The sequence below is a fragment of the Ptychodera flava genome, chromosome 13 (assembly GCF_041260155.1).
Source record: "Ptychodera flava strain L36383 chromosome 13, AS_Pfla_20210202, whole genome shotgun sequence".
Taxonomy (NCBI): domain Eukaryota; kingdom Metazoa; phylum Hemichordata; class Enteropneusta; family Ptychoderidae; genus Ptychodera; species Ptychodera flava.
The window spans coordinates 3,830,823-3,850,000 of NC_091940.1; the positions used below are offsets into that span (position 1 = coordinate 3,830,823).

At 37.9% G+C, this 19,178-nt stretch overlaps 1 protein-coding gene across 2 annotated transcripts in view; it reads right to left on the reverse strand.

Annotated features, from left to right (window-relative positions):
• Window positions 1–17,584, reverse strand: part of LOC139147131 (protein naked cuticle homolog 1-like) — a 34,758-nt gene extending 17,174 nt beyond the window's left edge. The window contains exons 1-4 of one of the 2 annotated variants that reach the window (XM_070718037.1): window positions 17,335–17,510; window positions 17,105–17,137; window positions 16,762–16,883; window positions 4,960–4,991 (exon numbers count right to left, since the gene is read on the reverse strand). In XM_070718037.1, the coding sequence (XP_070574138.1) occupies window positions 4,960–4,962 (3 nt within the window). In that variant the 5' untranslated portion in view covers window positions 4,963–4,991; window positions 16,762–16,883; window positions 17,105–17,137; window positions 17,335–17,510. Of the gene's footprint in view, window positions 1–4,959; window positions 4,992–16,761; window positions 16,884–17,104; window positions 17,138–17,334 lie in introns of both variants that reach the window. The other variant, XM_070718036.1, reaches the window with a different exon arrangement.
• Between the last annotated feature and the right edge of the window lie 1,594 nt (window positions 17,585–19,178).

Below are 19,178 nucleotides of genomic sequence, written 5' to 3' on the forward strand. Positions count from 1 at the left end.
CACGCAAAAGGGAATAAATGCCGTCCGGTGTTTACATAGATATTGTTTTTCTGGCCTGAGGCTATGGGAGAAGGGATTAGAGAGAACTGACATGCATGCAACCGGTCTGACCGGTTGACATGAAGACAGTGTGCATGGTTGCATCTGAACACCAATACTATGCACAGAAGCATTGCATATACCCAAGGACACACAACTAAACCTTTCAGTCAACAGATCCCGACGTTTTTGTCGGTTTTAAAGGTTGAAAAGTAGCCAAGTCCTAATGTGGGTTGTCCATTCTTGCGGTTTTGATGGTAACAGCGCAAGTTACACAATAATGGCCCGAGTTAATGAATCCCTTGTTACACACTGGTTGTGCATACTTGGATGTTTGGGGCTAATTGAAAACAGTACAATAAAGCAGTAGCCTGGGCCATCCTTTGCAGCATTTGGCCTTTGTACACAGCTTTTGTACACTTAACATGTGAAATGTGTGTCAGTTAACAAACATACAAACTACCTGTAACTCTATTTTGCTCAGCAATTTTCTGATATCGGATTTGTTGATTTCACAAAGGTACTTCTTTTTCAATATTTCATAAATTTCATGAAAAACTATAGTTTTTGATTCAATTTTTTAAAAACTTTCATCAGTTTCCCAGGTTACTCGTAAATGCTGTCACCGATGTAGAGTTTGTTATAATGATTTGAATTACCAATTTGACAGTAAGAGTGATATCCTGGCTAATTTTCCATATTTTTAAAAGGATACACTGCAAATAGCTTTACGATATCTATGCAATTTATGATGCTGAAATTGAATAAACAATATTATAAATTCCTGTCTCTTGCAACTTGAAAAGCACAATTTAAGTGTACGTTATACAGTTTTGGTTTTGTACATTGTTTGGTTAATATTGTTATCATATGACTATGCATGAGCTGTTTGCCTCAGTGTGTTATGGAGCTGTAACATAATACAAGCGTGACAAGCACCACAGTGATAGCATTATATTCATGTCTGTTCATGTCAAATTTCTGTCCCAGCATATCCAAACATGCACAATCAGACCTCAATTTTATACAATTTCATCATAATCACTTGCAGTACATGGGTTTTCAATGTTCAATCTAAATGATTTACCTTTCATCATATTGAAGTCCTTTGATTTATCGAACGTGAAAAAAGTATTCCTTACAAATAGGATTATTGTTGTACAAATGGCAATTTTTCCAACACTAAAAAATTGCACTTCCAACAACATATAGTGTTTAATTTTCTGAAGGTATTTTAATAGCTCTAATTACACGATACTGATTACATATTTCTTGATTTGGATATAGAAATGTGGAACACAATCGTCAGTGATATTTTATGCAGTAAACCTTACTCATAAAACCTTACTGTATTACAACATTACTGTAGAAAAAGATCAGACAGCAATATTTGGAAAGATATGCACATCAATTTGTTTAGATGACCCCTAAAAATGTTCAGTTTACATATTAGGGTTTCTGTTGAAATGCATACAGGCATTTTGTTCAAATGTCGTGAAAGCTGGGGCAATGTGAGGATGACGTTGTCGTGTACAGTGTATATATTGAAACTGACACGGATTTGCCATGGAAACAACAACACACTGAGTGCCCTAGTAATGGATGAAAATGCTTCAAGCTAGCTGTATGTGCTTGAAAGCTGATGTACACGTAGCATACCAAGGATGGTAAATGGCTTGTCGTGGATTTTCTTCACATTCATGAAAGGTGTACAGTATTGCCAGACCCAGCCTTAATAAAGGCCATCTATATAAATCAGAAAGTGGGTTGTTCATTCTGATTTTAATACATTGCGAGCGACCTTCACTTTCTAACCTGTCTTGGTCATAAAAATACATGCTGGAGTAGATTGCAAGCTGAAATCCACAGTTAAATAGCACTCATATTGAAATCACATTCATTTCCATTACAGACAATTAAAAAAGCTCTCTTACCATTTGTAAGAATTGATAAAGCACCTTTACCAAAATTAGTTCACGTAATTTGACTAAATTCACAGGCCACAATGACTGGGAAATTCTCTCCAAATTGATCAGTATTAGCAGACCAGCGAAGACATAAAATGTTTGACGTTTTACTGCTCCCTGTTTTATGGCTAATGGGTAGCCATAGAAATGATGGCTAAACTTATATGGTGGGCTGATAATCACATCAGAAGCTAGCATAATCAAGTAATAACTGAAACTTACCCTACTTAATCCAAAATGGAGATTAGAAATTTTGGACTTTTTAGTCCAATATAATTCACCAGATTGAAACCAGAGTAATTGTTTCAATGGTGCCTCATGGCATTAAGTTCTCCAAAATGTGACTGTACAACATAAAAGCCAACTCCATGCATAAAAATTCATGGTCAAAATAATAACTTTATCAAACATGGTTACCTGATACTTTAAAAAAAACACCAAACATTTTTGGGCTGAATTTTTTTAGGTCAGTCTTTCATGAAATGAAGCCCTACAGACAGGAGTGACTTCTGTGTATGCAGTGTAGCCAATGACATTCCACTAATTCGCTTGGTAAAAGCTGATTTAACATGGCACTGGGCATTGTGCATTCAGGCACTGGACACTGGAACACATTGAGTAATAAACAGGTACAACATTTATACTACACAACTTTGAACTCCAAAATCAACAGCTGTTGGCAAATTTCAACTTAGATTACACAGATAGGAAAGTCAAGCTTCTTACAATGCCATGCATAAATCTGTCTGGAGTCTTGTTGTTTTCAACTTGTATAGCAATTTTTAAACACTCTGATAAGTTTCCTGTGAACTAATACTAATCATCACTGTCATATTTCTGGGTGGACAGTAAGTGGCAGGACCTGATGAATATAATTTCTGATGGTAATGAAATCAACAAAATGTTTGAAATACCATTACAATTATTGATGCATCTACCATCAGTGACTCAAAGACTACTGTAACATTTTACAAATTCAACTTTTACAGAAATTTTTAGCAACACATTTCCTTTACATAGTAAAGCAAACATATTTGACCGCATAATTTACTTTGTTTGTAAAACGTGGTACATTTGCAAAATGGGTCTACTGACAGTATAAGAGAGCTTACGGCACACTGAAGTGAAACTGAATGGTATTAATGCAAAGCACAGTATGTCAACAGAATAGCATGTGAACGCTCTCTTGTCTTTTATCCTTTAATCCAATTGATTCAAGCTCTCAGAACAGACGAACCGACACATTCATGGGTTGACCAACATTTACAATTCAAAATTTTGGTACAAGTTTTCAAAAAGGTCCAATTCCCCTAAAAGAATTTTTATTTTGCCATAAGTTGCTATACCTTGGCAAGAACACACAACATCCACCACAGAAGACAGTTCCAATTTGTCTGCTACAGCCAGATTTCACTTCAAAGCAAAGCAGAAGGTAAACATTGCAGTGCATTATGGGATTATCCCCAGGCCTTTTGCTGCTATTTCACAGAATGGATGCTACAGTGAATACTGCCTTCCAGTCTGTTTTTCCTGCCAACATTTCACTTCTGCTTTTCTCAAATGAAAAAAAGAAGTTAAAACTGTACAGCACTATACACAATTTCAAGAAGATTTTCTAGTCGGTGTTGAAAATTTCTCAATTATATTACAATACATATCAAACTGTTTCATTTCTTTTGAAATTACTATGTGCAAAATTGTTTTATGAGGTGAATTGTGAGTAACTATTATGCATATAAGTAAATTTATCAGAGCCTGGTTCAACCTTAACCTTGATGAAGGAAATTGACAACCTTGCCAACGTCAATTAAATAAAAGAATCAAACACAAATTACATAATTAATGCATCAGAAAGACAAAGAAATGAATAAATTCTAGTTTAGGTACATGAAATATCAGCCAGAATTCACAAAGACCTCAGGGTATCTCATTGGGTGTCTCTTTTCAAATATCTTATCATCGTATTTTTGGTTTCAGTTCACACAAAGGTCACACGTGTTCTTCTTCTCTATTTATGCCATTTGCTGGAGCTGTACAAATGCTATCATTATCTAACATAACTCTAAGGTCAGCCCTGACATGACAGAGTAGTTTATTTCATGTATCTACATGTATCCTATCTCTTACTCATCTTTTTCATGCAGCCCTGAGCCACTGTTACATCAAACATTTCACTAAACATAAGCTTAGTCACTGAGCTTTAAGACCAGCTTGACACAGGGCTAACTTGCTAATAGTGATTAATTATTATACAAAAAACAAAAATTTAAATTACAGATGCAAAAAGGCTCGCTTGAGAGCATAACTAGATTTTAAAAAATTTTCACTGATAGATCAAGGTGCCATCAACTGGGTAACATATTTACAGTATTTTTTTAATGAGTTTCTGTGAGTCACACAATGCCATGAATCCCATGAATCATTGCAGTTGACATTTCCTATCTAGCTGCTTAGTAACCATGGCAACACTTTATCGGTTCTGAGTCACCCGGTCTGTGCTGGTAATACACAGTCCCAGCTGTGACTATTCTTAGACACAGACACATTTCAAAGCTACTGATTTCCTGCAGGTGGATTAAGCATTTTTCAATTCTTTTTGATGAATCCCATCTATACTGGAAAAGTGTCAAGACTATGAAAAAAATGTCCTTGATTGCCCTTACATCTGACATTCTACCTCTACCATTGTAAAGCTTAAATTATCATGACTGTCATGTTAACACATGCTGTGTCATACCAAACATGGTATTTCCAATGCTAGCTTGGCAAATTTGGATACAGTAAAGCTATAGAATTTGAGATGTCATGGTGAAATGTACAGCTGCTTGCCAAAATGATCCCAACGTAATTTTTGGTAATTTTTGTGATGAAGTAATCCCTTAGCTGACATCCATGTTGGCATGCTCATTTGATGTATATGTTATTGCCGAACAACCAGGACAGAAACACCTACCATTCAGGTATCTCTCAATCGGTATCAACATGCTGCAAAAAAAAATCAATAATTTAATTTGTGTTATTTCCCTGTTCATTAAAATCTGCTTAATTAAATTCCAATGGAACCAGAAATTCATAATAGACCTCGTTGTTTTTCTGACATATCTGTAAACACACAAACCAAGCCTAGTTACTGGTTACTGAAGATAACACAATTGTGAAATCTGACTTCCTACAAACACCACGGCTTCCACAGTAGCACATTCCCGCTTAGGTTACAAGGAGAAATGTTACACTATAGTGGCCTCTCTCCAAATAAACAAAATAAGGAGTTAAAGGAAATATTGAATTCATGGATAATGTCAACCATTCAGCAAAGAGCAAATACAACACTCATCAATATAATGCTATTGCACATACACACTGGGTACAGCTGCATGCCCTGTTTCAAATCCATAAATAAACATGGGAACAGCTTCTAAGTACTGTACCAAAGAACACATTTGAAACAACGTAAACGTTTCCACTCCATGTTCTATTGCACATACACACAGGTTTATCATTGACTAAGAAAATGACCCCATGCTCACGAGGGTAATTTTCTGTAATTCACGTACATGTAGGTTAATGCTGCAAATTTTGAATGTACAACAAATCTTCTTACAAAAATTAGCTAGTTCTCTTCAGGTGTGTACAGTATCCCTTTTTTCAGAGAGAAATAAACAGTTACTATGAATTGTATAAGTTTCTGGTTCTCTGTTTTCACTGGGGCAGCTTGATGAGATGACAGAGAGAGAGCACAACCTCCTACTATCATCACATTACATGGTATGACCTTTGCAGAGTTCCAGCAACAAATCACTAGAGAGAGAGCAAACCAAAGCCATGCTGCCCGTTTTACAGCTTTATTATTACAACACTGAGACTAGAAGCTACTTGGGCTGACTCAAGGTCAACAAGTGAATAAAACGCGACCCTTTTTAATTGGCCATAACGTTTTTGATGAAGCAGCAACACTTCTTATCCACTAAGTGAAATAAACTAGTTTGTCTTTTGAACAGGACTGTTCCATACTGTGCAGTAATTTAAGGGGAGGGCAGAAAAAAGTTTGAAATAACATGCAACAGGGAAAGTTATCATGTGAACTAAATTTCTACATGTATTATCTTGTTCCTCTAATACAGTAACCCATGTGCTATTTTATACAGAGCAATATATTTGACTGGATAGCCCCAATCAATCAATGATGAAATTATTACACTTTACAGTTTTATCAATTGGAATCTGTAACCAAGCCTGTAACTCAGCCACGACAGATGTTATCTGCCAGTTTGGCTTGCATTAAAATAGAATAAAATTTTGTTTGCCAAAGAAAGTTGACATTTATTTCTAAATGATAAAATAAATTGCCGGGAAGTTAAAACGGTTTGATGCTGGGTTAAGTTTGATGAACAGCACTGGCGCTGCTATAGCATCCACAGGCTCATTGACATGCAAAATGTTGTTGAACAACACATACCAGTAATTTCTACAAAATGAAATGATCATTGTTTAGAAAACTCAGTACTTACAGTTGCCATAACAAGCACTACAGAGCCACCATTGTTATATGGGAACATTCCTAGGTTAGTTTTGATAAAAAAATCAGATACTAACTCAAGTAACCTCTGCTAAATAATTCTGACAACCAAGAGCTAATAAGTGCTGTGGACACAGGTTGGACATCAAAATTTCATTTTGACATGGACTGACATTACTAGAACCACTATCGCTTCAACTCTCCTTTTTTCATAGTGTCCACATTGTCTTTGAAAGAAGACGCACCAAGCTATTTCTGTGGGATGCAACATTAAGAATGCTTAGTGTACTTGGAACCACAGGAATGAAAAGTGGTTGCAAGGTGTAATCACATGCCACATCCAACTCATGGTAACATGGCCTTTCATTCTACCACGGACCATCCAAGTATTCACATGTGTCATATTCGCATGTGTCATATTGGTACAGGGCAGGTCATCGCTGGTGACCTACAAAAAATCAACATTACAACTGGTGGCAGTGACACAAAGGTTTAAAGTAGAATTTTAAATCATAAATCAAGTATGTTTATTCGACATCAGCTCAATTTAGCCCACAAAGCTTGAAGCCTGTCACTGTTATCTTGATATTGATTACAATACTTGTAGAGTCTATAGGTTGTCGCCAGGACATTTATTTTACCATAGAGTCTCTTGTAATGGTATCTTTGGATTTGATAATATTTCTAAAATATGAACTATATACATAAAAACAACAATAATATGTAACTTTTGGTGAGGCTGAAGATGTCCAAATTCATCTGTACTTTCATGTAATATTTCTATACTGAGAGCATAATGTGGTCTCTGGTGCTGCAATGGGCGTGAGATAGTTTCTCCTGAACTCTATCCTGGAAAACAATCACCATAGTAGATAAACACTACAGATCAACACAGATATGAAATGTTTGACCTCTCACAAGGTGACACTGTATCATGTGACAGCTGCCGCCCAATGCTTCATTGGTCGCTGTGACCCAAACACAAATTTCACAACTGTGCGAGTATGCCATGTGACATTTCTGTACACACAGCGGACGTATGGCACTCATGAAACAACAAAAAAATTATTGATGAGCTTGTTCCAAAGATTTTGCTCTTCCTATATCAGACATACCTTTTTGTAGACATGGTAACCACACTACTTCACAGAAACATCATTAGACTAGCTTGGTTACCACTGCCTATTAACATTACCATTGACAATGTCAACAAATTCCAACATTTTCCCCTCTCTTAAACATTTGCTTTTTTTAGAGCCCTAGAATTTTTGAAAACAACTTTTCCCAGTTAATGTGTATAAAAAATACTATAGTTTCATACATGTAGTGGCTGATGTACATACTACCTAGAAAAACAGCTCACGGTTGAGTAGAGACTCCCAGAGCACAGCTGGTGTTAAAGTTTGAATCCAAAGAGTTGCATTTGTATGGCAAAAACTATTGAAAAGTCTGTGTGCTCGGCTCAATACCTTGTAGGTAATACTAGATCCCCTATCCACACACAGAATTAGGACACGGACTTCATAAAAAATGTTTACTGACAGCTTGTGCTTGCCAAATCAAAGAATCCTGTGGTTCATTACGTCTGTGAAATACATGACTTGGTCACTTTGCTCTTTTATCAATCAAGAGGAGAGTTTGAGAAACTTTTGAATGACTGTATAAACAGACTTGAAGGAAGTTACGAATTGACTTCTATAAGAAATCCAGGTATTCTACCACCGAGTTGCAAATGAATTGCTTTGCTCTGTTTTATGTAGGAGTCGTCAGATATATAGCAAATGATGAAAAAGCAATAATTTTCTCAGAGTTTGCAAATGCTCACTAGTCGTTTTAATAACATGGTTATTATTACTTCTTTGCTGTATTAAAAAACCAATGATACTTTCCTTTAAAATTAAAGGCAGTATTTGCGATCCCTGGGATCGCCTTTGTTCTAGTCTGTAAGAGGATTATGGAGGTGTGACAGCCTTTTGTTTTCCATTAAAATTGTAATCTGCTGGGTAAGTTATCTGTTGAAACAATCTGGTGCCAACACAGGCCTTTAAAATTTGCAATTTACTTGATAATATTCCAAATGTGATTGCAAGTGTTGTTCTTCAACAGTTCACCTCTCACATACTGATACGCATCAATAATAACTTACTTAATATCTCTAAGTATGAAGAGTACCTCATTTTTCAAGATAACATAGCTGTCAGTGCCCTAAAAAGATGTTGCCAAAAATCCAAATTTCAAGGGCAGAAGGCACAAACTGTTCTGCTGACAAATAAACAATGTATTTATGACCTGCTCACTACGCACAACAGAAAACACATCTTGATGAGTCAATGAACTCTCAGAGAAAAACAAAAAATACACCATCATAGGTCTAAGCATAAACTGTGGTAATTACATCAACACGTTGCTTGATGTACATGTACACACATGTACATGAATACTGAAGATACAGATAAAACAATACGTAAGTGTAAACACTTTATAAAAAGGAATGAAACAGAAAACTTGAAAAATGTCTGACAAAATTGGAAGTTTTTGCACTAAACTACAAAGTTTCAAACTGCGATGTTGTCTTTGAATTACTTTAGCATTTGATGATCAGTTGTATTTGGAGATTATGCCTCTGATATACAGACATTCATGTTATTGACCAGTTTATAAAATTTTGTCAGTTCTGCTGGGATGGAGATATTCATGGCTTCTTGCTCCCTGTATAAATCTCCCTATGCACTGTGGATTCATTAATGTGACAAGCATCAGTCAAGATTTTCCCTCTCAGGGCTTACAACTTGTTTGCTGCATTTATCCCAAGTATTTGAAACCCACGCTTCCAAACGCTTCTCTTACTTTCTTATCAGTGTTTTGTGGTTTTATAGATCAGCGTTCCTAGATTATTGTTTATGGTAGAGCTGACAAATACAGTTACTTATTGAGAGTAACATGTGAACTAGTTCTCTATTCTACCTAGTGATCTATTCTTTGATAGGATGGAGGGGTGTGTCTAGATGAGTGATTTATTCATGATTATCAACCCTTTAATTAAAGTTGGGATGCAGTCAAAGATAACAGGAACAGACTCATCTGAACTTTGACCCCATCTGACCCTCGGAAAAACAAGTTCACAATGTACAAAGAAACACACACGTACACACAAAGGTCAGTAACCTGCCAGTTAACTTTAACAGAAACATGTGACAAACATGATAAAAACCATAAGTTGTACAAATATGAATTATTCACTATCTTGATGAGAAAATTGTGACATGATATTTGCGTTTTGATTCAGACGCATTCTACCATGCCAAACATTTGACTTTGTCAGAAGAAAACCATGGCATTTCTGTATTCCAAAGCTGACAAAGGACTTGTCCTTTAACAGTTTACATGCAAATAGATGCACACACAGCTTTGCAAGTCAGTGCATGGTAAAGCTTTTAGCTGAGTAAATTTCCATTTTGGTCAATCCCTAGAGAGCATTTACTGCTGTTTTGGTTAGCTCACTCTAGCAATTTGCCAAAAGTAACTCTGCCTATTTGCAAACCCTGCAAGTCAAATTCTGAAAGCCAAACTTGTAGCCGTACACAATTTGCCCCAGCATGCACTGCAGCTCCAACAAATGCCATGCCATGCCAACGTCACTATCAGAAGTTCACCTAAGGAAATGTGGAGTTTAATGGTACATAAGAATCAATCTATGAATGGCTTGTCGATACTTTCTTTGTAATTGACACACTTAATGCTCAGTTCAAAGGCCACTATGAAACCATTAACACTTTGATCTATACTTCAATCAAATCAACACCACATGCAACAAGACAAAAACACTGGCTAAATACTATTATGAACAAAGCATTTATGCAAATTGAGTTGTTCAAAACATGGTAGGCAAAATGTTTTGATAAATCAAAGCATACAGTTGGGCAAGTTAAATTCAGTGGCTGTGGTGCTGATAACTTGAACGATGACTTTCCCACTTGCAGACCGATTGGTTGGAAACCAATCAGAAGACTCCATACATGCCTATATATAGGCCACATACAGAACTCACTTGATGGACCACCCACTTTGTGAATTCTAAGACAGCACCTACCTCCACATTTGGACTTTACCTGTACTGGCAGGATGTTTTGATTTGAAACTCAATGTCTATTCAAATTTCACTGTCAAGGATTCTCTTACTGTCCAATTTGCATGTAAAGTCATTGTGGATATTTCATTTCAATCAGTATCACACAGAGAATTATGCAACCTAGTCCTCCATATCCTTCCCCTATGGCAATTTGTCACAACAAAAATCACCTCTACCGGATTTGATTCTGCCCTCTCCAAATGATCTTCAAAACACAGGTCCTAAGTCACCATAAACGGGATGCTTGTGATTTTCTGTTGTTTTGAGATACATACAGTCACTCCTGTTGTCCACTCGGGGTACTACACATATCTCTGGAACTGGGAACTTACCAAATGATCAGAACTTCACATAGCAAAAACTCTACCAACACAAACAAAATAATAATTGCAAACTGTGGTACTGGATAATATCTTCAACTTCAAGGTAAGGGCATCATTGTTTTCTACTTCATTTAACAAAGTGTAAATCTGTCCAGTATGAAGTGTCCACAGTCCACTTCTTGGTTCATTGCTGTTCAATTCCTACACCTATTTGTTAAGTGGCTCACAAAACCTTCCTGTGTTACAAGTAAACCACTAACAGAGCCGTCAATATCACCTTAGTATGCGCTTCAAATGATACTTATATGATTGCAAACCCAACACCACACAATGGACAAATTCTTTGGTTAGAGTTTAAACCGCTTAAAACCTAAATACTTGTTGTAACTGAACATTTCTTTCCACTCTAAACCTTATCTTGTTGCGTCTTGAACCTTTTACTTTAATTTCAGAACAAACAGGGCCCTGTTTTAAGAAGAAACCAGAGTTCCAACCATACTGACCTTAAAGGTACACCACAGTAAATTTTTGTTTTCCTGGAGATCTCATTTGATAAACAAAATATGTTTGAGGATTGTAAATTTAAGTAAACTATTTAGCTTTCCTTTCAAACTTGTAGGTTAAAAGTGAGTATTTTGAACTTAGGTTTGAAAGGAGGGTTAGACATGAGACAAATGGATTGATGATGAGTTTACATAGGCAGATGCGGGTCAAGTAAGAACAGATGAAATAAGATGTGGTAAGTTATGATGATGGCATTTGGTCAGACAAACACCGTCCCCTTCTTCGTATTTTTGGCACCACGGCATTGCTTTCTAAATAGAAACAGTGAACTTGCTTGCATTTTAGTCAAAAAATGTAGAACTTGGAACTCCCTAATGCAACAATTAATATCAGACTTCTATCAGAAAAACATTAAGAAATGCTGTGCAAAAGGAATTTTTTAGTCAAACTCGTCATTGCGGGATATTAAAGGCAAAAAAAAAAATATGTGAATTTTCTGAAAACCTTGAAACCTACGGACACTTCACATTTTGTACTTTCTTCAAAATCATGGAACTTACCAGATTTTGTCGGTTCCAAATTGATACAGAACCGTAATCACCTATGCAGTAATACTATTCACAAAAGTAGATGTACAAGTAACATACATATAAATTTTTTTTATATTTTACAAATAATTTCCTCTGGCTGTGGCTTTGAAGCTGTATCAACTGATACCAATTAGCAATTTATTCCAATGAAAACTTTGATCTTTTAACATTTTACCTACAAATATCCATGTACAACTTCTGTAGCATATACAGTTTAACCATTCGTTTCGTAATGATTTTTTATTTCAAATTGGCTGGAATACCAAATGGTAGTGATTTTTGAGATACCATACAAGAATAGCTACAGAAAATATATTTCCAACTGAAATGAGAAAATGGCGGAAACCACATAGGCCAGTATAAGTATAAACGCCTTCACTGAAGACATAAACTGACTGACATGGTGGGAGATAAAACTGAGAGATAAAACACCGGAATAGAAGAAAAAGCACTGCTGGATTGGAATTTAAAAACAATGGAATCTGGATGGTTGAATACACAGGGGGTCAAAAGGTCAGGTCAGGATTTCTGAACAAATTACAACTATCATTTCCCATCCACAATAGCCCTACATCTACTAATAAAATTTAACAGCCTTTCCCCCAAGTCAATAAAAGTTTAGGTCAGCTATGTTGTGAGGCTTTCCCTCACACAGTATGCAACTTCCCTTTTCCTTTCTTGGCAAGCTTGGAAAATTGTTCATGATACTGTCTTTGGCAACTATACTGACAATTTCACATCACTATAGTATACAAAGACTTGTTCAAGCCTTTCCTATATCATGAATAAATTATGGAAGAAAATTCCATTTGAACTTTTAATGACTAACCTAGATTGATTATAGAGCCAATAAACATACCATTAGAGAAATCATTTGCCTTAGCAGACAGAAATATCTTCTGAACTAACAACTGGTTCTGAGATTTTATCTTAATTGGTTTTGACTCAAAGTTGAACAAATAAGCTAGCACATGCATGGGGTCAAATCTGCTGAACCTACATGTTGTTGCACATTATACAGAAAATGAATACTACATCACCTGATCTGCTCTTAAAAATACCAATGTAACTTCACTAGAGGGAAAATAAAATTTTACGATACTGAAAGGCTACCTTTATGCGTTCACTGTATCCGCTGTGCACTTTTCTCAGTGACAGATAGGTATTTCCAGAATGCCATAACTGAAATCATTTTTGGAGCAAGGGGAAGAAATATATGCCACAGCTCTGAATATTTGACTGTGTAGAAGGAACATTTTAGTTTCCAAATTCATTTTATGTGTCAGTCCTTCCCTTTTTTTTACTTCCTATATGCCACGTCTCGTAATAACGTTAACTGGACAGCTATCTCCTAATATATTTCCTCTGTGTAGGAATTTGATTGGGGTGCGCACAGCTGCATCTCACTGTATTTCATTTCTATGGAAAGGTGTGGTGGAGACAAAATCCTTAATTAAATTGCTTTTAATTCAATATTTACAGAGTAATGACATTTCAAATTGAAGATACCATCACTGAATAGAAACAGTGCAAGAAGTAACATTGCCTGATTAGCGGGTAAATCTCATGTCAAGAGGAATGCCTGGTTGACTTGATGAAATCCTGTGTTGGCCCGGACCAGTCCAGAGATCAAAGAAATTCATAAGACCCCTAAATACCACACCATACTACAGCATTTACCAGAAAACTTAAATAGAGTAAACCAACAGTGGAAATGGTATTTGCAGCAACCCAACCCGCAAAGAAGAGGAATGGCAGCCGGCCATAGACGCTATTCACTTCAGTCCTTTAACACGCACACATAGATCTAAATAAACAGCTTACATGTAGTCCACAATTATTAAAGAGTATAAACATAGAATCCTTTGATGGTAACCGCAAGATAGAAGAGGGTCATCGACATTGCTTCCAAGGCAGGCCCCATTGCTTGACTGTTAACTGCCTTGTAATGTGCATTGATTAGGCAAGGTCATCTAGCTTTATATAAATATATCTCAGCAAATGATGAAACAAGATAGCACTTTCAACAAGCACTGCCGGCACAGTTTGTTAGATCTTGGCTGTTGGCATCCATCATGATGTGTAACTTCCTCTGAGCATGGGGACACTTCAGAGACATCCATTGCAGATTATTACTGCAATTACAATCATTTCATTTCCTGTGTTTTTCTCTTTTGATGTTACTTTTCAAAGTAGCCGCAGCGTTTATCTCTCCCATTACAGAATGTCTTTCTTCATACACTTGGCGGAACAAGCCCATTACAGCACCACCAATCTGAAAACAATCCTTTGCCTTTCACTGCTTTTGTGGAAAAAACACTACATTTTCAACCAAAATGGGCCATAGTTTCAAATGATGATAAAAATTAACTGCAAAGATCAACTAAAACACTTTATTCTCATGATGTTTTATAGCATTGACTTTATAGTCACTTAAACTTTGGTTTTCACTTCAAAAGTAATGTTTTACATTTCGCAATTTGCAAAATTCTAGACAGCCAGACTTCGAGTCTTTCACAGAGGCCGTTTAGAAATGAAATTTAGACCCATACTTACAAGTACTATATTCAGTTTCACATGGCTCAATTTATTCTGCTTGTTGACCCATAGAGTAGAGTGCTATCCTGGGTATGGAATGTCCATGAAAACTAGACCAGCACAAGTTACACAGTTTATTAATTTACATGGTGACCCTTGGCTACCGGTCAAGGTAAAAGAAAACCATTCTTTTGGTTATGTAATCAAACCGCAATAGCTACAGTATGCTGTAGCTTACTCAACAAACGACAATTAACCCCCACAAAGATGGGTGGAAAAAATTTCCACTCAACAACTTGCATTCTACATACGAATGGAATGTTTCCGGTGAATAGAACCCACAGGGACGGAATTACTGAACCAGCTTAGACTGCTATCATCCAACAGAAATCCTTTCACTTCCTTTAACGTAAGAAACAAAAGCTTGTCAGTTGAAGTTACAGGTTTAGAAGTATGGTAACTTCTCACAAAATTGAACGTCCAAATTATGTCCGAATTATTTGGACCTACACCCTTTCCACAAAGGGTCAAGGTACAGCTAACTAAAGTGAACAGTGCGTATGTGCACGGTAGATGAGCTTCAAAGCATGGCCGAATACCTTGCATGGTGATGTGCTATTGTTTGAAGAAATTTCACAACAATTGCCTTGGTAACGCTCTACTACAATGTACTTCAAAGTAAAATACGGAGCAACATTTTTATTAGACCAGCAACTCGCCCAAGAGACCATTCTACCAGCATGTATACGAGAAGTGTGACCCTAACTGAACAAGGCAGTTTGAAGGCAAGCACTAGATGAAAAGAGTTTCAAGAATTTCAGAGTCTCTTAAAGTTTAATTTGAACATCACTGGCCCCATCTTTCAGCAAACGTCTCTCAAAATCCAATACGTAGCTGTATAAATAAGAGCTTGTCGAGGCCCCTCAACAACGGTATGTCTTTGCCTTTAGACAGTACAAAACATCGACCGCATTTAGTCCTCTATTTACTTTAGAGGCCAAATCTTTTGAAGGATTACGTCGTTCAGAACCCATCCACACCTCACCTGTACATCAAGAGTAAGCGACCAAACATCATGGGAACACCCCTCCCTCCCCGGGGAATGCTACTTTAATCTGTTAGCGTGACTTTGCTAAATTGCAAGGCGCTGAGTGTTAAAGCGGGGCAAATGTTTGGAACATCTGAAACCACAGGCCTTTTTCTAAGTTCTAATGAATAAAATGTCCCACCAAGCCCCATTTCCGCTGGGCTCATTGATTCGATCGTAAATTGGCGTGTCCCGTAAACAATTTACACAAGATTCGAAATCTCACTTCTAAACGTGGTGGATTTGGTTGATAGTGTGTTGACTATACTGCGGGTGCTATCGGGCGAAAATACAGCATCCCAATCGGGTACATGCGGGTGGACATCTGTATCTGTTCGCAGCATCGTGCCGGCAAAATCCGGACTTTACCGTCAACATAACCATTGGTGTGCGTCATCATGGTTTTGCCTGGCACACACCTCCTCCTGAGACGGAAAGACTCCTGTATATATCACGGGCTGTTAAAAATATTGCGTGGTCCTGTGAAAGAACTCTGTGCGAACATGACTCTACCTCCACAGAGCGAATTAAACGTGTACTATTAACTGACCTTGTATTGGTGTTTTCAACAAAATGCACAGATTCAATGTAATTAACACAATGATATCTGGCGGCTTTTGATAGCAGGACTTCCCAAAGTCGTTCTTTGACGACAACATCATTCAAAGATCGACCTGATTTTGGCAACAAGGAGTTATGTTTTTGAAGTTCAAGGCGACCCGGGAAGCCCTGTGTCAATGTGCCGCTCTTCTTTACCGCGCATATCACATAGGAAGTCGGCTGGCTTTCTACGTGTTCAGATTTGAAATGTATCGCCAGTGACCACACGCAAGCGATATCCTACATACACGCGAACAGCTGAATTTTCCCATACATCATGTAAGGGCCAGCGAACAAGAGACAAGGGGGTTTCCTCGCACTTCTTTCTGCGTCATGTGTGGCCGACGCTGCACAGGTTAGGGAGGTAAAATACACGGCAAAACGGCCGTACTGAAGCAATCGTCGGCGACTCGATAACATAACAGGGTAGAGGGAAGTCTATGAAAACGCTGTTTACATCACACTTACCGGGGTCAATCGACAATCTCTATAGGTGGCTAAATTCCACCCTGTACTTGATTTCTGTCGGTTGTATTCCTCAAGATTACGGTACTTGGTGTTAAAATTGCCATTGAAAACAAACGTCCCACCTGTAAAAGTCAAACAGAAAAAGAGGTGGAAATGTAATATCACCAAAAAATGCACGAACATTTCGGATAGAAATATTCAAATGGTTGATGCCCTAAATATGACTTCCAGGATAGAGCTATACTAGCGGTAGCGATGCATCGCTATGGCTTTACGTATAAAATGTTGATCAATGTGTCTTATCCAGCAATATGAAGAACACAGTCGTTAATCCTGTACTCACCTTCGGGATTTTCTCTTTTCTTATACGGGACAGCTGTGTGGTGAAAGAAGTGATCCATGGGGAGAAGAAGAAAAATAAATCAGTACTAGGAAACAGAGAAATACAGCGAATTGCCCAGTAAATAAGACAAAGGGGGAGATTTACATCGGAAGGCAATCTAATACAACGTCAAACAGTACTGTGTAGCAGCCGCCAGTACCACATGTTCCGGAACACCGAGTAAAACATACCGTGTTTACTCTGAAGTTTTCCCATTTTCTTCAGAATCGGGGACACAAGGTACTTTGCAGTCACATCGAAAATATCCAGTTCACTACAGACGACCAGCGTATCGTAGATCCATCAAAAATAACTAATACACAACATGCGCGATGTGTGTGCTCACTGCACTTCTCTCTACGTCGAATGAATGTAACAAGAAGCGGTGTTCTTTTAGAAGGTTTTAGCGTTTGTGTCGGCACTCTTTGCTATACTATAGCTAGTCCGAGGTAGGCGGGGTCAACACCTCGACTGTCACATTCTGATTGATGGGACAGTACAATAAAAGCACCCGCGCTCTAAACACACCTCCTATTGGCTTTCTCTGAACTTAATTAAACTGCTATTGTTATGGATCTTTTCATTGGCCTCCAGTTTTTTCGGGGTTGACTCGGCTGGACGCGCCGTGAGCCGTAACAACAGCTATATGACGCACGGCTCAAAAGCAAGGGGGAAAAAAACCTCGAGGTCGAAAGTTGTTACGATGGTCAAGCGGCAATCGAGGTTACCCACAGAAAGATGCCGACATTTTTTTCTCTTCATGATTTTGCAGGGCGGAGTTTCGTTTAAAAAATATTCTTAACAATTTGATGTTTCGACCATGTTCCCTACTTTGACCTTCCTACCCTCCCTAACTACAACATGGACGATCCGAAAGTGAGTAGCAGCCCAAGCCCGCCTGTGTTTCATCGTATTATGCCTTCGCAGTTGATCTAACTAAGCTAATAAGTCTGTTTATCAAGGAAAAAAGAAAAGAGAAATTGCGGTAAAGACCAGCCGCGAGCTTACAGTGTGCTTTCCGGACTCTGCTTGCGACAGCATCATGACTACAGCGCGGAAGGACGGGTTCTTTTTCTTAAAGCAGCTCACACAGACATATAGGCCACACTTAGTGAATGAGTTCAACATGGAAGATAGCGAAGTCACACCAGCCTGCACAATTACATTGCCGACGTACCAGCAGTTGCGTAACGTTCTTGCTGTTGTCAATTAATGGTCATTTTTACCTTGCCATGCTCTTTGTTTACATTGCCTTAAAGAGTTTTAACCGCATCTTTGCCTCACTACATCGAGTAGCTTTGCGCGATAAATTTAAAGTAACCTACAACATACCAGTGAAAAAACATGTGAGCCATGGAAACTAGCAAAGAAAAACATACCTTCATTTATTAAACACAAATCTACGATAAAATGTTCGTACAAAAACTAAAATTCCGTGTCGCAGACCGCTCTTATTTAAAACAACTGCGTAGAAAACACAGTCACGAATGTCGCACAGAAAAGTGGGAGGTGGAACTTCTCAGTCAGCCCGTGTCAAATATTAGCTACACGTCTATAGAGGGCGCTCTTCGAGAAGAAGTGCAGCGTTCGCAACTTTACGGAGGCAATACATCGGAGAGAGAATACAGTGCTCTGCCGAAATGTTACACGGACACGCGATGACCTTAAAGAAAACTCGATCCCCCTTGTTTTGGGTGCCTATGGCTTATTTTTCCATTTAGTTTGCGCGAAGAGTCGACATAAAGGTGCTCGCATTTCAGTTGCAGGATAGAAGTTGAAATTAATTTCCTCTGTGACCCCTAGCGCTGACCCCGGGGAGCCGGCATGTCGAAGAAACTTTAAACCAAAGTAAAAACCGCCCGTATCGAATAAAATAGTTCAAAGGGAAAAAGAACTCGGTGCAAAATAAAATGTTAGAGTTTCTGTTCGTCCACAACGAGCGTTAGACTAAGTATATTGATCAAGTGGCGGCGTCGAGTGAGCGCTCAATTAAGTGCCGTAGGAGGAAAGCGATTATTTGGGTCCAAGACGGAGT